We start from the raw sequence: 25,889 nt of genomic DNA, 5'->3' as shown, positions 1-25,889 counted from the left end.
GAGAGAAGTTTTTTTTTGTTTTTTGTTTTTTTGGTCATGGGGCTTGAACTCAAGGCCTGGGTGTTGCCCTTAAGCTTTTTTGCACAAAGCTGGCACTCTATAACTTTGAGCCACAGTGCTACTTCTGACTTTCTGGTGGTTAATTGGAGATAAGAGTCTCATGGACTTCACTGCCTGGGCTGGCTTTGAACCATGATCCTCAGATCTCAGCCTTCTGGATTGCTAGGATTAAAGGTGTGAGCCACGAGTGCCCTGGATATCTTGACCATTTTGAAGGAACTTATGAGTGTGCTGTACATTGTGCTAAAAGATGTTTGAGAAATGACCCACAGTCCACTGTGGACTCAAGAATTGAGAAGGCTGGACTCACTGCTTACCACTTTCTGGGGATGTTTCCAGTGAATACCATTGTGTTAGAGCTCTGGGAGAATCCTTGTGACAGCAGTGTGGAGGAGGTAGAGGGACAGGAGACAGAGCTCACCCACCTGCCACCATCTGCTGTCTCCTGAACAGCCCCCACTCCCATCATCTTGTTTTTGCTCTTGCCTGGCTTTCCACACTGCATCATGGCAGTGTGTCCTGCCTGTCAGTGTCCTCTCTGTTCTTTCAGTGTTGTGATTTCCTTAGGTTCTGTAGTCCATCTCTGTTAATTACAAAACATTTGGTGCATTGTCACGTCCATATTTGTGGCTTTATAACTGTTGGTCTATGATTCATTGGTGTGCTTCTGATTGTCCTTGTGTTCCCTGGGTATACCCTGTTGGAGGTAGCTTGTATTTTCCTAGAATCAGTCCTTAGTTTTTGGTGGGGTGTGGTGTTTGAGGAAGATAAATTCTCCTACCTAATTTTCCCAAACCTAAGATAAAGGCCTGCAAGCTGGGTGTGGTGGCTCATGCCTGTAATCGTAGCTACTGAGGAGCCTGAGCTCTGAGGATTACAGTTCAAAGCCTGCCCCGGCACTAAAGAACCTGAGCTCTTATCTCCAATTAACCACTAGGAAACAGAAGGTGCTGTGGCTCCAGGGGTAGGGCAGTAGCCTTGAGCTGAAGAACTCAGAGACGGCACCCACACCCAGAGTTCAAACCTTGCACTGTAACCACTCCTGGGTTCCTCAGATTCTAAAGGTGCTATTGCCATCCATTTAAATGTCTATTTTTATTTCCAACTGTGAACTAGGTACAATTCCTTAAGTTTCTTTTAGAAACCTGGGTTTTTGCTGCAAAATGTATACTTTTTTGCTTATAATAGCAGATAATATAAATAACAAAGAGTATATAACAAAATAAATTTAATCCAGGTTCCTCTAAATTACCACTCTTAAATTACTGGTGTCAGTAATCCCTTACTTTCAGAGATTTGTTTCCAACAAATGTGTGAAATTGTGGCTAAAATGTGTGTGTGTGTATGTATTGTATGTATGTGTGTATGCATGCATGTGTAGACATACTGGGGCTTAAACTCAAGGTCTGGGCACTGTCCCTGAGCTTTTCTGCTTAAGGCTAGTACTCTATTACTTGAGCCACAGCTCCACTTCTGGCTTTTTTGGTGGTTAGAGGTAAAAGTCTCATGGACTTTCCTTTCCCAGGCTGGCTTTGAATTGCAGTCCTCAGATCTCAGCTTCCTGAGTAGGTAGAATTACAGCCTCTATATCCTGATACTAAATGTTGGAAGCCAGATTTTTGCTCAAGTGGTGGAGTGTTACTCTTGGGCTTTAATGAAAAAGTTCAGAGACAGCACCCAGGCACTAAGTTCTAGGCTCAGGATCAAAAAAGAGAAACATACAGAGAATGAAGAAAACTTACTAATTACTTTGTTTTCCTTTAAGCCCATATGTATATCTATATATATTTTTGTCGGTTATGGGACTTGAACTCTGGGCCTGGGTATTATCACTGAGACTTGAGCCACTCCAGTTTTCTGGTGTTAATTGGAGATGAGTCTCACAGATTTTTTAGTGCCCAGGCTGGCTTTGAACTTCAATCCTCAGATCTCAGCCTCCTGATTAGATAGGATTACAGGTGTGAGCCACTGTGCCTGGACATATGTACTTTATTATTATTATTAATTTTGTCGGTCATGGGGCTTGAACTCTTTGCCTGGGTGCTATCCCTGAGCAAGAGCTCAAGGCTACTGCCTTACCCCTTGGCCTGAGTGTTGTCCTTGAGCTCTTAAGCTCAAGGCTACCGCCCTACCCTCCCTACCCTTGAGCCACTTCCGTTTTCTAGAGGTTGATTGGAGATAAGAGTTTCAGGTCCTTTTGACATATAATGTGAAGCTAATTGAAAGGACCTCCAGGATAGTGAAACAAAAGCCATATAATGAATGATTGTTGTCCTTAATGTACTATGTTGTCTCTCATCTCCTTTGCTGTCCCTTGGTTATCTCATATTGGTATAGTATCTCACTTTGTTATCTGATATATTGAATTTATTTGTATTTGGATATTTGAAATTTGATAGGGAAGGGGGGAAAACCAAGACGGGTGGGGGGTGTGGGGGGGGGAGGGAAACGGGTACCAAGACATGTGAAAGGGTATCAATGTATGTGAATTAATGCACCTTCTATCTGGCAAATATCATGTAACCCTTTTACTAATTACAATAATAAAAAAAAAAGAAATCTTAAAAAAAAAAAGTTTCAGGTCCTTTTGTGCCCGGGCTAGCTTTGACCCTTGATCCTCAGATCTCAGCATCCTGAGTAGCTAGGATTATAATCATGAGCTACTGTGCCTGGTGATCTGTTGATTTTTAAAAGAAAATGAAACCCTGGCATTTGTGTTGGGCATTTTTGCTCATTTGGTCATTTTGCCTTTTGATTTTATGAAGCTTTCCCTACTCTGAAACCTTCAAAAAAAATTTTAGTGCATGTTTTGGTTTTTACATACAGTTGGTATTGGTTTTGGTGAAAGGAATTGTAGGGATTTACCTTTATTTTTGCAAGTTGTTATAAGTGAGACTCTCCAGATAACTTAAAGGCCCTTGTATCAAAGATGAAATTTTCTATTGTAGTTAGGCCTGTCTCTGAAATCTCCCATTCTTGATCTTGTGTAGCCTTAGGTTATTGTAATATTTGTTAAATTAAGCATTCTCATCTGGCATTAGTGTTTTATTTTGTTTTGTTCTTGAGGCAGGGTCTCAGTATGTAGCCTAGGCTAGCTTTAAACTCCTGCCTCAGCTTCTTTTTCTCTTAAAATTTTAGCAATCATTTAGTTTAGTATAACAAAAGAAACTTGAGAAAAAGGGACATTTCCTGCATGCAGAACAGAAAATGGGAGTTAAAGTCTCCCTGCTTCAGCCTGGAGTGATGGGATGGGAGGTACTACAGGTTTGTGCCACCAAACCTGGGTACTGCTGTTGTTTTTCAGAATTTTCCCAATTATTGTTCTTCAGATACTTCTGTATAAAATTTGTTTTGAACTTGTTTGTTTATATGTTAATTTAGGGAAGATGATCTAAGGATTGTATTATCTTTGTTTTCCAAAACATGATGGAGGAACAGAATTTTGTCCTTTACGGGTATTAGAGGATATCCTGTATGTAATAAACTTGTAAATTAACAAGCATTAGAGGGCTGGGAAGGTGGCTTAGTGGTAGAGTAATTGCCTACCATGCATAAAGCCCTGGGTTCAATTCAAAGCCAGAAGTGGTGCTGTGGCTTAAGTGATAGAGTAAGCCTTGAGTAAGAGAAGCTCAGGGACAGTGCCCAGCTCCTGAGTTCAAGCCCCAGAACTGACCAAAAAAAAAAAAAAAGAGTATTAGACACAAGCTTGTCTCTGCCTTGAGTGTGAGAAGTGTCAAAGTGCTTTTGACCTGCCAACTTAGATCACTCAGTTGTGATTGGCTACAAGCAGTTGGTGAAAGAATAAAGAGAACAATTTGACAGCATGCATGTCACTTTTATAGATGACCAGTGTCATCTGTTTGCTGTTTTCTTAGGTGGGATAGAAAGAGATGAAGTTAAATTCCTGCCTAGGGAATTACCTGAAGTGTGTCTAGCCAGGAAACATACCTGTGAGCAGAGTTCCGGGGCTGTAAAATCCTGTCCACTGAGCTCTCCCTGTCTGGGATTTTCTGTCATTGGCCTCTGGACCCCTGAGGCCTGTGGCTTCTCTAGGGAACTTTTTTTTTCTTCCCCTTTTGTGCCAGTCCTAGAGCTTGAACTCAGGGCTTGGGTGCTGTCCCTGAACTTTGTACTCAAGCTTTGTGCAATGTCACTTGAACCATGGCTTCACTTCCAGTTTTCTGGTAGTTAATTGGAGGGCTGGGAAGGTGGCTTAGTTGTAGAGTGCTTGCCTACCACATTTGAAGCCCTGAGTTTGATTCCTCAGTACCACATACATAGAAAATGCTAGAAATAGTGCTGTGGCTGAAGTGCTAGAGTGCTAGCCTTGAGCACAGAGAGGCTCAGGGACAGTGTCCACACCCTGAGTTCAAGCCTCAAGACTGGCCAAAATAAATAAGGAGGAAAAATTTATTAAAAAAAAAAAAAAGTCACACAGACTTTCTTGCTCTAGCTGGCTTTGAACCGTGATCCTCAGATCTTAGCTATTATCCCAGTCTGTAAATGGGAATACAGACATGAGCCGCCAGTCGTTGGTTAGGGAACGATTTATTTATTTATTTGTTGTGGGGTTGAACTGTGGGCCTGTGCACTGTCCCTGAGCACTTCAGCTCAAGGCTACCACCCTACCCCTGGGCCTGGGCTTTGTCCCTGAGCTTTTCAGCACAAGGCTACCACCCTACCCCTTGAGCCACAGTGTCACTTCTGGTTTTCGGGTGGTTAATTGGAGATAAATCTCCTGCTCCCCCCCCCCCCCCCAGCAGGCTTAGAACTTTGATCCTCAGATCTCAGTCTCCTGACTGGCTAGGATTACAGGTGTGAGCCACTGGGCCCATACTGTTTAAAGTTTTCCTTCCTTCCTTCCTCCCTCCCTCCCTCCCTCCCTCCCTCCCTCCCTCCCTCCCTCCCTCCCTCCCTCCCTCCCTCCCTCCCTTCCTTCCTTCCTTCCTTCCTTCCTTCCTTCCTTCCTTCCTTCCTTCTTTTTGTTGTGGGACTTGAACTTTGGGCCTGGGTGCTATCCCCAAATTCTTCAGCTCAAGGCTAGTGTGCCCTACCACTTTGAGCCACAGCTCCACTTCTAGTTTTTTGGTGATTAATTGGCGATAAAGAGTCCCAATAGTGTTTCCTGCCCCAGCAGGCTTCAGTCCTAGATCTTCAGATCTCAGCCTCTGAGTAGCTAGGATTACAGGCATGGAGCCACTGGGGCCCAGTGTTTTTATTTTATTTTATTTTTTATTTCAATGTAATATGTTCTTTGCAGAAAAGTGGAGAGGAGGCAATGAAAAACTGTTTTTATTAGCATTAGGGTCAGAGGGAGCCAGAAAGTTGCTTAGTCTCCTTGGTGTCGTGAGCACAGAAACACTTGTTACAGGAATTGGCCTCAGATGGTGGCAGAAGTCCCAGGACAGAGGAGGAGACCCCAGGGAACATGCTGGGATAATAGCTAAAGTTCCTTCTGGGAAGGCAGATTTGATTAACATGAACCTTTCCTGCTGAGGAGTGTAGGTTAAAGAACAGCTTCATGATTTTTTTGTTTGTTTGTTTTTTCAGCCCTGAAGGGACTTTTTAGGACTTGCAGCCCTGGGTTGCAGCTCACACTTAGATTTCACTCTTGGAAGATACTGTTTGAGGACTGTCTCATCTATTCTGACACTAGCTCACAGCATCATTTATAGTTCTGCAATTAAACTGGTACCTGCTTCATTTGAAAATTCAAATAAGACCAGGTAAACTGATGATACATTATTACTGACAGATAACTAACCACTATAACTTACTTAAAGTTTTAATTTTGAAATAATTTCCATAGGGATAAATTATGAAAATATAAAAGATCCTGTATATTCTGTTATGAATTCTATCAGAATTGCTCTGGGCCTAGGCCCTATCCCTGAACTCTTCAGTTCAAGGCTAGCGCTCTATCACTTGAGCCACAGCACCACTTCCATTTTTCAGTAGTTTATTGGAGATAAGAGTCTCACCGATGGGGCCGGGAGTTTGGCCTAGTGGTAGAGTGCTTCCGTAACATGCATGATTCCTCAGTACCACATACATAGGAAAAAGCTGGAAGTGGTGCTGTGGCTCAAGTGGTAGAGGTCTAGCCTTTAGAAAAGTCCAAGGACAGACCCTGAGTTCAAGCCCCACAACTGGCAAAAATAAATAAATAAATGAGTCTCACCGACTTTCATGCCCCAGCTGGCTTTGAACAGTGATCGTCAACTCTCAGCCTCTTGAGTAGCTATGATTATAGGCATGAGCCACTGGCACCTGGCTAGAATTGTTAGCTTTTTAGCTCCTTCATCACTCTTCTTTATTATCCTCTGTGTGCTTTTGCCCTTTAGTGTATGCATGTATGTATACAGACACATATAAACATAATTGTTCCTAACTGTTTTAGTCTTAGAACTATAACATAATGCCATTGACCAGGAGGCAATAAAACAGCAAAAATTAAGGACTGGGAGTATAGCCTAGTGGTAGAGTGCTTGCTTAGCATGCACGAAGCCCTGGATTCAATTCCTTGGTCCTACATACTCAGAAAAAAACAAGAAGTGGTGCTGTGGCTCAAGTGGCAGAATGCAACAAATATCCAAGGACAGACAGTCCCTGAGTTCAAGCCCCAGGACTGGCCAAAAAAAAAAAAATGAGTAAGCAGTTTGCTTTTTGTCTACATTTTCGTTTAGGAGTTAGCATTTGTTAACATTTGCTCATGTTTGAGACAGTCTTGGTTATGGTAGTTGAAAAACACTGTAGCTTGAACTCAGGGCCCAAGTGCTGTCTCTGAGCTTCTTTTACTCAAGGCTAGTTCTCTGGCACTTGAGTACAATACTACTTCTGTTTTTTTTGTTTGTTTGTTTGTTTGGGGTTTTTTGAGTAGTTTATTAGAGATAAGAGTATCACAGGCTTTCTCACCTAGGGGTGACTTTGAACTGGGATCCTCAGATCTCTGCCTCCTGAGTAGATAGGATTACAGTGCCTACCTATTAACATTCTTTTCTAAGCAAGTGTCTTTCTGCATTTGTTTGCCTACTTATTATCTCTGTAGACTATTTTATTTTTCCATGGTCTTAATTACTGTAATATATTCATGTTCAAAGTGTCCTAGATTTGGCCCCTTGAGCCCCCTGAATCCTGTAGCATGCTCCAGGTCCTCTCAGAGCAATTCTTAACTTTGTGAACTAAGATGGTAAAGCTTTCTTGTTCTTTCCTTACCCCACCTCAGCCAACACATCAGCCCACATCAGCCAACATCTCCGATGAATCCTTACTGACCTTACTGGTACAAGGTGTATATGTTGCTATTGCTGTGTCTTTGCTTGTTGTCCTTGGTGAAGAAAGTTAGGAAATGGAAGTGCATATTGACATTTATACCTAGAACTAGGCACACATACGTGTGTTCTACTCAAGCACATATGTAGACATGCCAGTTCATACCAGTTCTGCCCCATATTTATTATTTTATTTTATTTTGTTGGTTATGGGGCTTGAACTCTGAGCCTGGGCTCTGTCCCTGAGCTCTTCAGCTGAATGCTAGCACTCTACCACTTGAAGCCACAGTACCAATTTCGGTTTTCTGGTGGTTAACTGGAGATAAGAGTTTCAGGGACTTCTGGCTGGCTTTTAACTATGATCCTCAGATTTCAGGCTCCTGAGTAGCTAGGATTACAGGCATGAGCCACTGGCCCATGGCTCTATCCCATACGTATATGCCCATACTTCCACAGTGAGATCCCTGTTTTCTGAAAGATCAACATATTTACCCATTTCTGCAATACATCAAATACCATTTTGTGGTTTTGTTTTTGTTTTGTTTTGGGAAAAGGACTTGCTGTGTTGTCCAGGCTGGCCTGGAATTCCAGATTCTCCTGCCTAGGTTGATTATGGTAGATGTTAGACTGATGTGGACCACCATACGGTTTATTTGTAGTTAAACTTTCTCAAATGTACGTCAAAGAATATACCTCAGTGGTAAGGGCATTAACTTAGCATGTGTGAGACCCTAAGCTTCATCCTCAGTAACACACACACGCAGGATTATGCTTGTTGCCTACACTATTAACTTTCTTATTGTTGTTGTTGTTGCTCATGGAGCTTGAACTCAGCCTGGGTGCTATCCCTAAACAATTTTGCTCAAGGCTAGCATTCTACTACTTTGACCCTCTGTGCCACTTCTGGTTTCTTGTAGTTAATTGGAGATAAGAATTTCATAGCAGCTGGGAATGTGGCCTAGTGGTAGAGTGCTAGCCTAGCATACATGAAGTCCTGGGATTTGTTCCTCAGTACCACATAAACAGAAAGTCTGAAGTGGCACTGTGGCTCAGGTGGTAGCTTTAAGCAAAAAAAAACAAAAAACAAAAAACAACAACCCAGGGACAGTACCCAGGCTCTGAGTTCAATCAAGCTCCAGGACTGGCAATAAAGAAGTAAATAAATAGTGTCTCATGGACTTTCCTGTCTGGGAAGGCTTTGAACCATGATCCTCATATCTCAGTCTCCTTATAAGAAGCTAGGATTACAAACAGCTAGGATTAGAAGCATGAGCAACTAGTGCCCAGGTTTTGTTGTGTTTTGGGATAGGGTCTTGCTGTGTAGTTAAGTCTCTTACTGGTCTAGACATTATGATCCTGCTCCCTTAGCCTCTTGAGCATTAGGATTATAAGTGTGTGCTACCACAGCTAGTTCCGTACTAACTTTTGATGACTTCATTCTAGATTGCTCTATATAGGCCTGTAGATTAATACACACAGTTTTATAATATCGAAATTATAATATATGTGTTGTTTTGTAATTTTCCTTCACTGATTAGTATATCACTAATGTATCTCCATAATGCTTTATTTAAACCTATTTTGTTCATAAAGAGATCTATATTTTGTAATGTCTGCCAAGTAAGAACATGATTCTGTTTGTGAACTTTGATGTTAATTAATTTTTTTATTACTTGTCGTGCTTGAACTCAGGGCCTAGGTGCTGTCCCTGAGCTCTTTTGCTCAAGGCTAGCATTCTACCACTTTGAGCCACAGCACCACTTTTCAGTTTGGGTGGTAAGAGTCTCACAGCCTTTCCTGCCTGGGCTGTTTTGCACTGTGGTCCTCAAATCTTAGCTTCTGGAGTAGGTAGGATTACAGGCATAAGCTACACCAGCATTCAGCTGGAATTTGATTTTAAAAGGCATCCAATGTTTTGCTACATAAAGCTGGCATCAACAACTTTATAACTATATCTTAATTACTTCCTTAGGATAGAAGTGGAATTACTGGTCAAACGGTATGTATATTTTTGTGTATTTCTGAATGACTATATTTATGCTCTGGCAAGCAGGTTTTGCAAGTGCTGGTATTGCTGGTATTTTCCTAGAATTTCCCCACTGGGCTGTACATGGGAGTCATAGAGTACAATTTTAGAACAAAGATGCCCAGAACCAGCTTGCAGAGGTTCTGGCTTCATGGATCTTGAATATAACCTAGAATTCTTAGTTTTTCAAAGCGTCCCTATTTTTTTTTTTTTTTTTTTTGCCAGTCTGGGACTTGAACTCTGGGCATGGGTACTATCCCTGAGCTCCTTTTTGCTCAAGGCTGTCATTCTGTCACTGGAGCCACAGCTCTACTTCCAACTTTTTCTGTGATTAATTGGAGTCTTACAGACTTTCCTGCCTGCTCAGGCTTTGAACCACAGCCCTCAGATTTCAGCCTGCTGAGCAGCTAGAATTGCAGGCATGAGCCATCAGTAACTGGCTTAAGAGATTTTTATATGCAGCCAAAGTGGTAGTTTATTATTTTACTTATAATTTTATTTTGAAATTGTTTTAGACACTCAGATTTGGGAGAAGTGACCTCAGAAATAAAAGCATCAGAGAGACAAACTGCTGTGGCAATTGCAGGTAAAGTTGGGTGACATTGATCAAGATGCATTGTACTCGTATATTAATCTGCTGAACTGAATCCCTTTGTACAACTACTGAAAAATACATATGAGGTTTATTTTTACAAAACAGTAAATTCTACAAGGTATATAACACAGAGCAAATCTCTATCTTGTTTGTAACTCTTACAAATACTTTTGTGACTTTTGTATTGAAAAACACTCAAAAATTATGCAGGCAAAACATAGGGCCGGGAGTTTGGCCTAGTGGTAGAATGCTTGCTTAGTATGCATGAAGACCTGGGTTCGATTCTTTGGTACCATGTACATAGAAAAAAGCTGGAAGTGGTGGTGTGGCTCAAGTGGTAGAGCGCTAGCCTTGAGGAAAATCCAAGGACAGTGCTCAGGTTCTAAGTCCCCAGGACTGGCAAAGAAAAAAAAAAACCCAAAAACAAAAAATGAAACTACACTACAGGTTGGATAAACATCACTGATCTGAAAATAAAAAATCTGAAATGCTCCAAAATCTGAAACTTTTTGAGTACTAACGTGATGCCACTGTGGAAAATTCCATACCTGACTTCATGTAAAAGATATAGGTACAACCTGGTGCTGGTGGCTGATACCTATAATCCTTGCTACTCAGGAGGCTGAGCTCTGAGGGTTGTGGTTCAAAGCCAGCCCAGGCAAGAAAGTCTGTGAGACTATTATCTCCAAGAAAACTGGAATTAGTGCTGCCTATCAAAGTGTTAGAGCACTACTAGCCTTGAGCAAAAAGCTCAGAGACATTACCCAGGCTCTGAGTTCAAGCCTCATGACTGACAACAATAAATACATAAATAAGTAAACAAAAAAATAATCATAAGAGGGGCTGGAAGTTTGTTCTAATGGTAGAGTGCTTACCTACCATGCACAAAGAACCTGGGTTAGATTCCTTGGTACCACATACATAGAAAAAGCTGGAAGTGGTACTGTGGCTCAAGTGATAGAGCTCTAGCCTTGAGAAAGCTCAGGTTAAGCCCCCAGACTGGCAAGAGAAAAAAAAAAATGTAGGAAGTGGTGCTGTGGCTTAAAGTGGTAGAGCACTAGCGAAGAGCTTTGGAATAACACCCAGGCTGAATTCAAGCCCCAGGGTTGATTAAAGAAAAAAAGAGAAAAAAATTGTATTAAATTTCTTGAGTGAATATACAAAACATTTGAAGTGTGTTTTTCTGGGTATGGTGATACATGACTATAATCTCAGCATTCAGCAGATGAAGACAGAGAGGATCTTGAGATTGATGCCAGCCTAAGTTATATGAGATCTTTTTTTGTAATCCAAAATTTTGTTTAGATTTGAGTTACATTCAAGAATAGGAAATGGAGCTGGGTGCGGTGGCTCATGCCTGTAATCATAGCTACTCAGGAGGCTGAGATCTGAGGATCAAGGTTCAAAGCCAGCTTGCACACTAAAGTCCCTGAGACTTATCTCCAATTAACCTCTAGAAAACTAGAGCTGCTGTGCTGCTGTGGCTCAAGGGGCAGGGTGGTACCCTTGATCTGAAGAGCTCAGGGACAATGCCCAGGCCCAGGGTAGGGTGGTAGCCTTGAGCTGAAGAGCTCAGGGACAGTGCCTAGGCCCAGAGTTCAAGCCCCACAACTGACAAAAAAAAAAAAAAAAAGCATTTCAGATATGAAATAGCCTATAGTACAATAATCAACAGTCATCATGTTCATATAAGAACTTCAAGGAAAGACTCTAGCTTGCTGAAGAATTAAATGCTTGTTTTATTTATTTTTCTTTCTAGATTTGGAATGGAGAGAAATGGAAGGAGATGACTGCGGGTTTCATTATGGAGGTAGAAACTATGGAACTTAAACCTTGATTGAGGGTCTGGGAGTGTGGCCTAATGGTAGCCTAGCATGCACAAAGCCCTGGGTTTGATTCCTTAGTACCACATATACAGAAAAAGGCGTTAGTGGTACTGTGGCCCAAGTAGTAGAGTCCTAGCTTTAAGAAAGCCCAAGGGCAGTGCCCAGGCCCTGGGTTCAAGCCCCAGGACTGGCAAAGACAAAAGCAACAAAGCAAACAGAAAATCTTGATTGAGTTGGGGGAAGGCTAGAGGGAACAGGAAAGCTAAAATATCTGAAATTTTCTTTCTTTCTTTCTTTTTTTTTTGTGGGGCATGGGGCTTAAACTCAGCCTACCCCTTCAGCCACACCCCACTTCCCATTTTCTAGAGGTTAACTAGAGATAAAAGTCTCAAGTCCTTTTGTGTCCAAGCTGGCTTTGAACCTTGATCCTCAGATCTCAGCCTCCTGAGTAGCTAGGATTATAGGTGTGAGCCACTGTGCAGCTGGGATTTTGTATTTTTAATTATGGAGATAAATTGCTGCTTTGCTAAGAAAAAAGGAGTGTTCTGAGTTTCATCTTATTTACTTTATGCTGAACAAAGATGCATTTTTTTAACACTTCATTTTCCTTTGCTTTTCTTATAGATGGTACAAACGAGGCTCAGGATAATGATTTCCCAACAGGTATATATTCTAGTTACCTATTCTATTGGAGGGGACATCATGTATGGAGCTGGGTAGTTCCCATACCTGACTGAATCAAGTCATCTGGGAAGGCAAGGTGCTCAAATCTAAGTTGCCATAGTCCAATTATCCTTTCTCACCTATTTATTGTATGGCAGAAAGCACACACAAACCAAATTGAACTCCCCATGGAGCTTACTAACTATATAAAGTAACCAGAAATCTACTCAGTGTATTGGCACTATTATAGTTATACCGAGTTAATATTGTTAGGGAATAAAGCCCATGCACCTTCTAACAAGATCCTGAAGTGATTTTATTTATTTATTTTTTTTGGGGGGGACCCTCATGGGGCTTAAACTCAGGGCCTGCGTGCTGTCCCTGAGCTCTTTTGCCCAAGGCTAGTGCTCTACCACTTTGAGCCACAACACCATTTTCAGTTTTCTGGTAGTTAATTGGAAATAAGTCTCATAGACTTTCTTGTCCAGAGTGGCTTGGAACCATGATCCTCAGATCTCAGCCTCCTGAGTAGATTGTAGGTATGAGCAACCACTACCTGGCCCTGAAGTGATTTTAAAACACAAATAGTTTTGGAAATGATTCATCTAGTCCAAAGGCTTCTTCTACAGATCAGCAGACTGGCTCAAAATTGCTTAAAAATTTACCAAGGGCCCCATACAGGGCACAGACATGGAGAGGAATGGATTTGTTTGCTGTCTTTTCCCAGTTACTTTCTCTGGCTTTTCTCAATCACTTTTTACTACTGTGCTGTTCATACGAAGAGTTGTTTCATGTCTAGGCAAGAAAAGTTATTGCCCCTGGTTTTCTTTATGAGAAGCTGATCAATACATATTTCTTCCACAGTGCAATTGTTCTTATATATTTCTGTTTTTGCAACAAGTTTGCAGCCCCTTTGTACCTTTGGGGGCGATCCCACTTATGCTATATGACCCTGAGCTCTATGTCCAGCTATGAGCTAACTGTGATAGTATGTGTTTATATATTAGCTGCAAATTGGATTCTGTCCACCCACAAGTTGGAGACCAGACTGGGCAATGCAGGGAGATATCACCCACCCCCATCTTAAAAGAAAACTTAAGAAAAAAGAGTGCAAGCTCCACCGCTGTCCAAAAAGAAAAAAGGAGAAAAATAATCTCAGAAACCAGAATAAACAGTGATTGTGTCCTTAGGGACACTGAGAGAACTCTTGTGTTGGGTTAAAGTGACACACCAGGAGCACTGAGATAACCTTGTGGCACTGGTTGTGAGCAGGGAGGGCTTGAATTCTGCAGTTAGGAGGCATCTGTTACACACTCCAGTCAATTGTGAGCTAGTGCCAGATCCTGAAGATTTCTGAAGACACTAGAAATTAGTGTCTAAACATGAACTTGTCTAAATCCCAAACATGGCTCCTCACTCTGTGTGTGTGTGTTTTGCCATACACACCTGGGTCAGGTAGATAGTATTCTCTTTGATGGAGGTTTCTGCCCTCTGCTTTGACTGTTGTCAGCCTGACATTCCCAAGCCTCCTGTGCCTGTATCCCACTCTGAGGGGAACCTTACAACCCCTCCCTGCTAGGCTCTTCCTTTTTCCCTCTCCAGCTCTACTTTGGCCTTGACTTGGAAATTCAGGCTAAGCACTCACATCTGTTTTTCCACAGTGGAGAGAAGCAGGCTTCAGGAAATGCTGTCCCTGTTGGGACTGGAGACATATCAGGAGCAGAAACTTAGTCTTCAGGACTCACTACAGATCAGTTTTGACAGCATGAAGAACTGGGCCCCTCAGGTTCCCAAGGACCTTCCTTGGCATTTTCTCAGAAAGCTACAGGCCCTCAATGCTGAAGCTAGAAACACCACCATGGTACTGGACATGCCTCTGGACACACGGCCTGCAGAGAAAGAGAGCCAGATGGAGGAAGAGATGATCTACTGGGACCCAGCTGAGGACATCACTGCAGATGACATCTATTCCTTCTCTGAGCTTCCAACACCTGACACACCTGTGAACCCCCTGGACCTCCTCTGTGCCCTCCTACTATCCTCAGACAGCTTTCTACAGCAAGAGGTTGTGTTGAAGATGTCCCTCTGCCAGTTTGCACTCCCACTCGTGTTACCTGACTCAGAAAACCACTACCACACCTTTCTGCTGTGGGCCCTGCGGGCTGTTGTACGGACGTGGTGGTTCCAGCCCCCACGGGGACTGGGCAGCTTCCGGGAGGACAGTGTGGTCCTATCCAGGCTGCCCACCTTTGCTTTTGTGCGCATGGATGTCAGCAGCAACTCCAAGTCCCAGCTGCTCAATGCCGTCCTTAGCCCAGGTTTCCGGCAATGGGACTGCTTCTGGCATCGGGACCTCAACTTGGGTACGAATCCCCGTGAGATTGCAGACGGGTTGGTAGAAATTTCCTGGTTTTTCCCCAGCGGCAGGGAGGACCTGGATGTTTTCCCAGAACCCATGGCCTTTCTGAACTTGAGAGGTGACATTGGGTCTCACTGGCTGCAGTTTAAGTTCTTGAGTGAAGTCTCCTCAGCTGTGTTTATTCTGACTGACAACATCAGTAGGAAGGAATACAAACTGCTATACTCCATGAAGGAGTCAAGCACAAAGTACTACTTCATCCTGAGTCCGTACCGAGGGAAGCGGAACACAAACCTGCGCTTCCTGAACAAGTTGATCCCAGTGCTGAAGATAGACCACTCACATGTTCTGGTGAAGGTCAGCAGTACGGACAGCGAGAGCTTCGTGAGGAGGATCCGTACTATCATGGGCAGTGTAGCTCAGTTGCCCTGTAGGAGGCTGTCTGTGGAGGACATGGCCCATGCTGCCCGCAAATTGGGCCTCAGAGTGGATGAGGACTGTGAGGAGTGTCAGAAGGCAAAGGATCGGATGGAGAGAATCACTAGAAAGATCAAGGATGTGGATCTCTATAGGAGGGATGAACTGAGGCTGCAAGGGGACCCTGGGAGGAAGGCAGCCCAAGTGGAGAGAGAGTTGTGCCAGCTCCAGTGGGCTGCAGACCCTCCTGAGAAGCACCGAGCTGAGCTGAGGCGGAGGTTTCTGGAGCTCAGAATGCAGCAGAATGGCCAGGATCCTGCCTCTGGGGTGCAGGAGTTCATCGCGGGGATCAGCAGCTCCTCCCCCAGCGAGAGGCAGTACTTCCTGAGGTGGATGGAGTGGGGCTTGGCACGAGTGGGCCAGCCCCGGCCAAGGCAGCCCCCAGAGACATTCCTTGCCCTGAGACCGCAGCTTGGTGGGACCTCTGACTTGAGTGAGCAGCTCTGGCCGGAGCCCCTGGGTGTGGAGCACTTCCTTCGGGAGATGGGACAGTTCTATGAGGCCGAGGGCTGCCTTGTAGAGGCAGGGAAGCTGCCGGCTAATCAGAGGCGTTTTGCACACTTCCCAGACTTGGCTGTGGAGCTGCTGTTGACAGGGCAACCCCTGGAGCTGGTCGATGGGGGCACTCTGAGTATCCCTGTCCGCTGGGTCACTGGGCTTCTCAAGGAGTTGCATGTCCGCCTGGACAGGAGGTCCCGGCTGGTAGTTCTGTCCTCCCTGGGGGTTCCAGGCACAGGGAAATCCACACTGCTCAACACCATGTTTGGCCTACGCTTTGCCACAGGAAGGAGCTATAGTCCCCGGGGCGCTTTCATGCAGCTCATCATGGTGACAGAGGGCTTCAGCCAGGACCTTGGTTGTGACCATATCCTGGTGATAGACTCTGGAGGGCTGATTGGTGGGGCCTCAGCCTCTGCTGGGGATAGGTTTGAGCTAGAGGCTTCCTTGGCCATGTTGCTTATGGGGCTAAGCAATGTCACTGTGGTCAGTTTAGCTGAAACAAAGGACATTCCACCAGCTATTCTGCATGCATTTCTGAGGCTGGAAAAAACAGGGCACATGCCTAATTATCAGTTTGTATACCAGAATCTTCATGACATGTCTGTCCCCAGCCCCAAGCCTAGAGACAGGAGGCAGCTCCTGGATCCACCTAGCGAACTGAGCAGAGCTGCTGCCCAGATGGAGAAGCAGGGTGGTAGCTTCCGGACATTGGCAGGCATGGCCTTCTGCAACCCTGAGAGACAACATGTGTGGCACGTCCCAGCCCTGTGGCATGGAGCGCCACCCATGGCAGCTGTGAGCCTAGGGTACAGTGAAGCCATTTTTGAATTGAAGAGATGCCTGCTAGAAAACATCAGGAATGGCCTGTCCAACCAAAACAAAAACATTCAACAGCTCATTGAGCTGGTACGGCGGCCGTGAGTGGGTATGGGAACTGTGGCAGGAACCCAGTCTGACAAGGCCAACAGAGCTGTGCCAGGCACCAGAGAGGTGGTTGGTATTTGCTGCATGTGAGAAGGAAGAGCAGTGAAAGATGGGTTAGGCGTCTTCTTATAGTATTAAGAAAAGAAGTAACCTCATAGACCAGCTCAGAACATCATCAGGAGTACCAAAAGTCCTGGATGGGGTGACACAGGCAGGCCCTATCAGGGCTGAGCAGATTGGCTCTCTGGGAAGCTGCTCTGTCATTGGCTTCTGGAGTGGGAAATATCTTCTTTGGTTACTGCAGGACCTGGGTGACAGGTACATACCTAGTACACATTAGGGTTTGTTCTGAGAAAGGGGATACCCAGCTCCAGGGCTCTTGGTGAATTAGTCAAGGTTTTGGTTGTGCCATGGCACTGTGTTTTGGGACTGGTCTGTGAAGCCCTCCCTGACCCTTGCTCAGAAAGCATTTACCAGTTATCCTGTTATGTCCTAGCACTTTGTCAAACCTCTGCCTCAAAACTTCATGGCACATTATCACTTGTGTGTTTATTGTCTGCCCCAGACTGTGAGCTCCTTGAGAGCAGGAACTGAACATCATCCAGCTCTGTGTCCCCAGGACTTGGCACATATAGGCGCTTAATAAATGTTTGTTCAATGAATGAAGTGTATGAATACTTACATGACAGTAGTGTTCAGGTTCAGTGTCTCTGAGCTTTCATTGCTCTGTGTGCTCATGACAACAGCAGCTGCCTTGGGAGGGATCTGGAGACATGCACAAACAACATGGCGTGGTCAAATGGTGGCATGGTTCACTTTCATCAATGTCTAATGCAGCCAGTAGGCTCCACTGCTGCACTTTTCACCCATTTTCCACTGGTTCTGTGCCCTCCTCCACCTTCCCTCAGATGTGCACGTGTATGTACTGTATAAGGTAAAGAATACAGTCATCAGAAAATGAAAAGACTGGCTGGGAATGTGGCTTAGTAGTATGCTTATGCAGCATGCTTGGAGCCTTGGGTTTGATTCCTCAGTACTGCATAAACAGAAAAAGCTGGAAATGGTGCTGTGGTTCAAGTGTTAAGAGTACGAGGGTGGGAATTTGTCCTAATGGGAGAGTACTTGCCTAGGATGCACAAAGACCCGGGTTTGATTCCTTGGTAGCACATACATAGAAAAAGCCAGAAGTGGTGCTGTGGCTCAAATGGTAGAGCTCTAGCCTTGAGAGATGCGCAAGGACAGTGCTCAGGCCCTGAGTTCAAGCCCTTGGACTGGCAAAATAATAAAAAAAAAGCTAAGGGACAATGCCCAGGACCTGAGTTCAAGCCCTAGGATTGGCTTAAAACAGAAACAAAAACAGAAAATGGAAAGACAAATTAAGGTCTTTGGTTTCCTTATCTTTGGAGTTCATTTCAGTATGTATATTTTATATACATACGAAGAGGTGGCAGTTGGACATTACAACTTGGTGATTTTTCTAGGACTATTATCTTTTGGTCTCTGCAAGTGTCCTCTATAATTTATCATATCCTGTTGTGTTTTAAATCTAATTTCTGCATATGAGAACATATGCTGTTTGTCTTGATCTTGGCTTACCTCATTCATTATGATTTGTTGTAGTTCCATCTATTTCCCTGTGGATGACATTATTTTATCTTTTCTAATGGTGGTATAAAATTCCATTGTATATAGGCACCAGTTTTTGGATCCATTCATCTATTGTGGGGTATCTGGGTTGTTTCCATATTGTGGCTATTGTAAATAGTGCTTGGGTTTGTACTTTTGTCTTAATCTCTATAGCCTCTAACCTTTCTGAGCCACCAAGACAGTGCTGGCTTCTCCAGATGTCCTTCCCAGCCCACTGGTCACCATTTGAACAAAATGCTTGGGCAAGGACCTTAGGCTTCTTCCCTTTTGGTCTTTCAGCTGGAATCCTTGCTGTGCTGGTCATCCACAAGGGCCAGTGTCCCAATTTATGAAGCCTTGAAGCTCCATCCTACCTACCAGGAATTTTGGCTTGATCCTCTGAACTTTGGCACTTAAGCCTTGGAGACGCGTTCCATATGTAGTTTTTTTGTTTTTTTCTTTTGGTTGGTCCTGGGGCTTGAACTTGGGGCCTGAGCGCTGTCCTTGGGCTTTCCTCAAGGCTAGCGCTCTAACACTTGTACCACAGTACCACTTCTGGCTTTTTTATGTATGTGGTACCCAGGAATCAAACCTGGGTCTTTGTGCATGCCAGGCAAGCACTCTTACCACTAGGCCAAACTTCTGGCTCAGTTTTTTTATTTCAGTATATATTACTTTACATGATCAAATGCACATAGATATTGCACTTTTGGGTTCCTCTTCTAAGAGGAGACTAAGAGTCTCAATGTGGGTTAATGCCTAGAGTCATGTGTAATTTATCATGTCCCAGTGTGTTTTACATCTAACTTTTCATATGAGAAAAATCATGTGCCATTTGTCTCTCTGAGCTTGGTTTACATTACTTAACTTTTTTTTTGAAAAGAATTTACTAATGTTGATTTTTACATCATATTTTAAATGACAAGTTTGACAAACAAGTGTTCAAGGAGGGAATCTCTATAATCACTGGGACTTAGTATTTAGAACTTAATCAAAATTAGGCTAAGGGTTTGTATGTCATAGAAACATACTAATTTATGAAATAAAATAATAATTCCACCCATTTCCCTGCAAATGACTTTTTTTTTGTCAGTTGTGGGGCTTGAATTCTAGGACTGGGCTCTGTCCCTGAGCTCTACTGTCTTACCCCTTGAGCCACAGAACCACTTCCAGTTTTCTGGTGGTTAACTGGAGATAAAAGTCTCACAGACTTTTTAGTGCTCAGGCTGCGATCCTCAGATCTCAGCCTCCTGAATAGCTAGGATTACAGGTGTGAGCCATGGTGCCCAGCTTAATGACATTCTTATGGTTGTGTAAAATTCCACTGTATATAGGTACCACATTTTTTGGATCCACTCATCTCTTCCTGTTTCTGGACTTATGGAAAACCAAGCCCTTCTCCCTAGGAGGTAGTGAGGGTGCCTACTCAAGTCCCGGTCTTTTCATCAGCCTCAGCTCAGGTGCCTCAGCTCTAGGACACTCATTGTTTTCAGGTCTGGAACCCGTGTGTGTGTGTGTGTGTGTGTGTGTGTGTGTGTGTGTGTGTGTGTGCACATGCGTGCATGTGCATGCCTGTGTTGGTACTGGGGAATGAACTCAGTTTGGGAATTATCCCGTAGCTTTTCAGTGAAGGCGGTCTGGCACTTGAATTACCGCTCCACTTCAGGATTTCTGCAGGTTAATTGGAGATAGGAGTTTGATGGAATTTCTTGCTTAGGCTGGCTTCAAATCTCAATCCTTAGATCTCAGCCTGTGTGGTAGCTGGATTACAGGAGTGAGCAAAGCATTGGCCTGCCTTTTCCCTCCTGGCTGGATCTGGCTTTGTACAGCAGGGACCTCCCTCGAGGGAGTCAGAGCCTTTCTGAATCCCTCTAGGTCCTTACTATGTTTACTTTATTTTTTGCCAGTCCTGAGGCTTGAACTCAGGGCCTGGGCACTGTCCCTGAACTGCTTTTGCTCAAGGCTAGCATTGTACCACTTGAGCCACAGCACCACTTCTGTTTCTGTTTATGTGGTACTGAGAAATTAACCCAGGGCTTCATACATGCTAGGTAAGCGCTCTACCTTAAGCCATATTCCCAGCCCAGGCCTTACTATGTTTTTTTCTTCCACCCCAGCTTCCTTTATGTCAAGAATTAGCACAGCTTCAAGAACCAGGGTGTGGTTTCTACTGTCAGTACAGTACACAAAACCTATTTTTGTCCCCATTCCCCCAACCAACTCCCCACCCCTAGTTATTTTATGGTTCTAACAACCAAATGTAGGTTGTCTGTGCACGTTAGGCCTTTGCTACATCCTTAGCCCAATCCTGTCTTTCTTAAGGCAGGCTAATTTAGCACAGGGTCATAGCGTGGTACTTGACTCTTCTAATTGCTCTCTACTCTGATGTTCTCAGGGCCCTAAACCTAGAGTCGGTAATTGTAGTTTGATTCTAACACACATACTTAGCCTACTGTCTCTAGACAGTGGTGGGGTGGGAGAGAGAAGATGAATGAGAACAAGGTAAGAGGATGGCATGGTAGCTCACAAGATGCACAGGCTGTGGTGTGAGACACCTTCCTCCCTTAACTTGGAAGGTTTCAGTGGTTGGCCTCTGGAAATAGCCTCTGGGATTCATATGGGGTGACTCATTCCTGGGTGTGGCCTCTCCATACCTAGGTATTTCCTGAGGGTGGGTTGAAGTCTACACCAAGCCACAAGGACCCAGGTCACCTTCCCCCACCCCAACATGGCTCTGAACTCTCATCTCACAAACTGGTGTAGTGGAACCCCAGATCTGGAAAGAGCACTTGCTCTGGAACAAAAAGGTCTGCTTTTAATAGCTAGTTACATTGAGTCTGAAGCCTCTGTCTGATTTGTAACTCTGGGAAATACTGGCCTCCTCAGGATGGATGGAAGAAGCAGAATGCATCAAAGCACCAATAAGCTTAACATATAGACAAAAATATCCCCATTAAATTTGTTCCAAAGTAGAGCTCCTGCCTGTAGTCCTAGCTACTCAGAAGGCTGAGATCTGTGAGTTGTAGTTCAAAGCCAGCTTGGACAGAAAAGTCGCTGTGAGACTCCTTATCCAATAAACTGAGCCAGAAGTGGTGCTGTGTCTCAAGTGGTAATTATCTAGCCTTGAGCACAAAGAGGCTCAGGGATAGCAATTAGGCCCTGAATTCAAGCCCTAGGATCAGCAAAAATGAAGGAAGAAAAATCCAATAATCTACCCCCCCCCCCCAAAAAAAAAGAAGCCCAAACTTGAACTCTGGGCCTGGGCGTTGTCCCTAAGCTCTACCCCTGGAGCCACAGCACCACTTCCTGCTTTCTGCTAATTAATTGGAGATAAGAGCCTCTCCGGCTTTGTAGTGTCCCGGCTTGCTTTGAGCAGCAATCCTTTGATCTCAGCCTCCTGAATAGGATTACAGGTGTGAGCCACAATGCCTGGCTAGAAAACACTTTTTGTTGTTGTTGTTTAGTTGGTCATGGGACTTGAACTCTGGGCCTGGGCTTTGTTCCTGACCTGACTCTTCAGCTCAAGGTTACCACCCTACCCTTGAGCCAAGTCCCACTTCTTGTTTTCTAGAGGTTAACTGGAGATAAGAGTCTCAGGTCCTTTTGTGCCCAGACTGATTGTGAACCTTGATCCTCAGATCTCAGCCTCCAGAGTAGCTAGGATTACAGACAAGAGCCACCATGCCCGGTATTCGTTCTTTTGCCCGCCCACCTGCCTCCATGTACCAACCTAATTTGTGATATCTGCGAGGGGGAGAGGGGGGAAGAGGGGGATAGCGGGGGAAGCAAAACAACACAAAATCCTAAAATCAAAAAACCCAGTTTCCTACTCAGGAGCCTCAAAGCTCCTATGAGGTCAGGGCTGGCACGGGGATCGGCACGTATTTCCCCTGCTTTTCAGGACTGTACCTCAGTTCTTGCAGGAGCTCTGGGAGTAGAGAACCCACTTCAGCATCTTGGTCAGTAATCAATGGGAGGAACCATGGCAGGACCGCATGTCAGAGCTCGGCCCCGCCCCCGCGTGGCCCCGCCCCCGCGTGGCCCCGCCCCCACCTCTCCGCGCTGTGCAGTGGTACTTCCCGCCCCCCACTGGGCCAAGATGGCGGCGACCGCTTTCCTGCAATTTGCGGGGCGGCGGGTGAGTAGGTCGCACGTTGGCCTGCGGGGTCAGCCTGGGTTCTGGGTGTCCACCTCACGACCCTCTCCCACAGGTGCTGCTCCGGAGCCGGGAGCTGCCTTCTTCCTGGAGCGCCTTGCACACCTCCGCAGTCTGCGCCAAGGTGAGGCGGGCTGGGGCGGAGGCAGCATGCGTGGTGGGGGCGGGGGCGGAGGGAGCAGGCGTGGTAGGGCGGGGGTGCGGGGCGTGGGGAGCACGCGTGGTGGGGGCGGGGGTGCGGGCCGGGGCGGGGGCAGCATGCGTGTGGGGGCGGGGGCGGAGAGAGCAAGCGTGGTGAGGAGGGGGGGACGGCGCGGGGGAGGGGGAGCATGCGTGGTGGGGGCGAGGGTGCGGGCGGGGTCGATGAGAGCATGCGTGGCGGGGGTGCGGGCCGGGGCGGGGGAGCACGCGTGGTGGGGGCGGGGGTGCGGGCCGGGGCGGGGGCAGCTTGCGTGGTGGGGGCTGGGGGGTTGCGGGCGGGGGCGATGAGAGCATGCGTGGCGGGGGTGCGGGCCGGGGCGGGGGAGCACGCGTGGTGGGGCGAGGGCCGCGGCGCGTCGGGTGACCTGTGCCCAGTGACCGACTCACTGCTCTCAGAACCGGGCAGCGCGCGTCCGCGTGGGCAAAGGGGACAAGCCGGTTAGCTACGAGGAGGCACACGCACCGCACTACATCGCCCACCGCAAGGGCTGGCTGTCTCTGCACACAGGTGAGGCCCCGCTAGGAAAGGACTTTCGGGCACACCAGATAAAACTCAAGTCGTGGGCTGTAGGGTAGAGTGGGGAATCTGTTAAGCCAGTTCAAAGAAATAGTGAAGCAAGCATGCATATGTCAGAACGTTGACTTTTAGATGACTGCAAACCCGGCAGCATTCATCTGTCTGCAGACAGAATTTTGCATTGCTGTTGGTCACCTGTAACCTACCAGAATGTAAAATAGCTCAGAAATGATGAGGGTAGTGAATCTCCCATAAAACCCTAGAACATGGAAAGGTGTGCCCTAACTAAGGCAAGGCATTGTGAATAAGGCACAATTCCACCGAAGCATTCATTTCCATGAGTATATATGTTTTCATTCTTTGATTCCATATTTGTTGGGTGTGAGTAGGATATGTGCATGTGTGTGTTGGTTGGTCCTGGGGTTTGGTGCTCTTGTGACCTTTATTTTAGTTTAATGTATAGAAGGGTTACAGTTATATTCACCAGATAAAAGGTGCGTTACTTCTCATGTTTTTATCCCCATTTCCCTCTCCCAACCCTTCCCCTCATTTTTCCCTTATTTCAAATAAGCATCTTGACCTTTTTTGATCAAAGCTAGTGAACTGCCACTTAAGCAACGGCTTCACTTGCAGGTTTTTTTTTTTTTTTTTTTGTGGATCATGGGGCTTGAGCTCTGCCTGGGCACTGTCTCTGAGCTCTTCAGCTCAAGGCTACCACCCTACCCTTGAACCAAGCCCCACTTCCCGTTTTCTTGAGGTTAATTGGAGATAAGAGTCTCAGGTCCTTTTGTGCCTGGGCTGGCTTTGGTCCTCAGATCTCAGCCTCCTAAATAGTGTAATCCACTAAACAGCATAATCCACTGCTAATGCTTCTATTTTTATTTTATTTTTGCCAGTCCTAGGCTTGAGCTCAGGGCCTGAGCATGGTCCTTGGACTTTCTCAAGGCTAGAGCTCTACCACTTGAGCCTCAACACCACTTCTGGCTTTTTTTCTATGTATGTGGTACTAAGGAATTTAACCTGGGTCTTTGTTCATGCTAGGCAAGCACTCTACCACTAGGCCAAACTCCCAGCCCTAATGTCCCTATTTTTAAAGGTAGCTTCTTGTCTTACCTGACTCAGCGAATGACATGGGCTTTTATAAGCCAACTAAGACTGAAAAGACCTACATGTTATGCCACTTTTTTTGTTGTTTTTGTTGCTAGCAAGATGGGCTTAAGAATTAATGAGACATTGTACTTTAAAGTGTTATTTCATTAGTAATAGAAAAGGGAAGATGCTTGGAACAATGGCTAGATTGAGTGCCCCAGTCCTCCTGGAGATCTTGGCAGCAAGAATTGATCTACAGCAAGAATTGATCTACAGCAAGAATTGACACTGTGTGGGTCCCATCTCTTCAGGTAACCTGGATGGGGAGGACCATGCTGCAGAGCGAACAGTGGAAGATGTTTTTCTTCGTAAGTTCATGTTGGGTACCTTTCCAGGGTGCCTGGCTGACCAGATAGTCCTGAAGCGCCGGGCCAATCAAGTGGAGATCTGTGCTCTGGTCCTCAGACAGCTGTCAGCGCACAAGTTCTACTTCCTTCTAGGCTACAGTGAGACTCTGCTCTCTCATTTTTACAAGTGTCCTGTGCGACTCCACCTCCAAACTGTGTCCTCAAAGCTGGTGTATAAGTACATCTAGAAAGATGCCCTTTCTTGTACCAGGCTGTAGCTTCTTACAAAGGCCAGAAGTGTGTGGGAAATGAATGAAGTAGAGCAAGAGGAAATCTATGTCTTCAAGATGGAGTTGCTGTTGAATAAAGATGCTCATGTGTTTTGTCTGTCTTTACTCTTTTGAGGTGAGTCCCTTGATGCTTCTGGGCTGGTAGGCTGGTTGTGAGGTTGTCAGAAGTTATCTTAGGATTACAGTTCAGTGAGGATCTCAGGTAGTTATTCTACCATATAGGGACATGAAGCTGTTTTCTCTTAAAATGAATTAATTCATTTTGGGAGGTAGTAATTAATGTTGATTAAAAATTATATATTTTTTGTTGTACTGGGATGTGGACTCAGGACCTTGTACTTTAAAACTTAGCCACAACTTCCAACTGTTTTTTAGCCACAACATCCAGCTGTTTTTTATGCTGGTTGTTATTATTTTGCTAGTTCTGGAGCTTGAACTCGGAGCCTGGGCGCGTCCTCAAGGCTAGCACTCTACTACATAAGCCACAGCAACACTTCTGTTTACCGAGGAATAGAACCCAAGGCTTTGTGCATATTAGGCAAACACACTACCACTATGCCACACTTCTGGCCAAGGCTGGTTTTTTTAAATTTATTTTTTAAAATGAGTTATTTGTCCAAGATAATCCAATAAAATTGATTTGGAGGAAACATATAGACATAAATGTAAGAAAATACTGAAACGCAGAAATATGTAATCTAATGTTTTAAAAATAATACTTTTCCTTGGGAGTTTGGCCTAGTATTAGAGTTCTTGCCTATCATGCATGAAGACCTGGGTTCGATTCCTTAGTACCACAGACATAGAAGAAGTCAGAAATGGTGATGTGGTTCAAGTGCCAGAGTGCTGGCCTCGCGGAAAAAGCCCAAAGACAGTGCTTAGGCCCTGAGTTCAAGCCCCAGGACTGGCAAAAAAAAAAAAACAATACTTCTCCTAATAATATCTTATTTTCACACAATCATCT

At 45.1% G+C, this 25,889-nt stretch overlaps 2 protein-coding genes across 9 annotated transcripts in view; both read left to right on the top strand.

Moving 5' to 3' along the window:
• Urgcp (upregulator of cell proliferation) overlaps positions 1–17,361 on the top strand; it is a 28,442-nt gene extending 11,081 nt beyond the window's left edge. For 4 of the 8 annotated variants that reach the window (XM_090332463.1, XM_090332467.1, XM_090332462.1 and 1 more), the window contains exons 2-6: positions 9,301–9,327; positions 9,870–9,940; positions 11,709–11,759; positions 12,400–12,438; positions 14,100–17,361. In XM_090332463.1, the coding sequence (XP_090188589.1) occupies positions 11,726–11,759; positions 12,400–12,438; positions 14,100–16,696 (2,670 nt within the window). In that variant the 5' untranslated portion in view covers positions 9,301–9,327; positions 9,870–9,940; positions 11,709–11,725 and the 3' untranslated portion in view covers positions 16,697–17,361. Of the gene's footprint in view, positions 1–5,616; positions 5,787–9,300; positions 9,328–9,869; positions 9,941–11,708; positions 11,760–12,399; positions 12,439–14,099 lie in introns of those variants that run through there. The other 4 variants (XM_090332466.1, XM_090332468.1, XM_090332464.1 and 1 more) reach the window with 4 other exon arrangements.
• Positions 17,362–22,402: 5,041 nt separating this feature from the next.
• Mrps24 (mitochondrial ribosomal protein S24) lies at positions 22,403–25,030 on the top strand. Its single transcript, XM_090332469.1, has 4 exons — positions 22,403–22,463; positions 22,537–22,605; positions 23,079–23,190; positions 24,600–25,030. The coding sequence occupies exons 1-4, from the start codon at positions 22,425–22,427 to the stop codon at positions 24,881–24,883; spliced, it is 504 nt and encodes a 167-aa protein (XP_090188595.1). The 5' UTR covers positions 22,403–22,424; the 3' UTR covers positions 24,884–25,030.
• Positions 25,031–25,889: the final 859 nt, after the last annotated feature.

This window comes from Megascapheus bottae, chromosome 5 (assembly GCF_031878675.1).
Source record: "Megascapheus bottae isolate mThoBot1 chromosome 5, mThoBot2.hap1, whole genome shotgun sequence".
NCBI lineage: Eukaryota > Metazoa > Chordata > Mammalia > Rodentia > Geomyidae > Megascapheus > Megascapheus bottae.
This window is presented reverse-complemented; position numbering and strand designations above follow the sequence as displayed.

What these genes read in the sequence shown, in the direction of transcription:
- Mrps24 (XM_090332469.1), top strand. Translation starts at nt 22,425, where the DNA reads ATGGCGGCGACCGCTTTCCTGCAATTTGCGGGGCGGCGG. An exon ending in CCTCCGCAGTCTGCGCCAAG is followed by an intron (nt 22,606 to 23,078) that starts GTGAGGCGGGCT and finishes CACTGCTCTCAG; the next exon opens with AACCGGGCAGCGCGCGTCCG. An exon ending in CTGGCTGTCTCTGCACACAG is followed by an intron (nt 23,191 to 24,599) that starts GTGAGGCCCCGC and finishes CCATCTCTTCAG; the next exon opens with GTAACCTGGATGGGGAGGAC.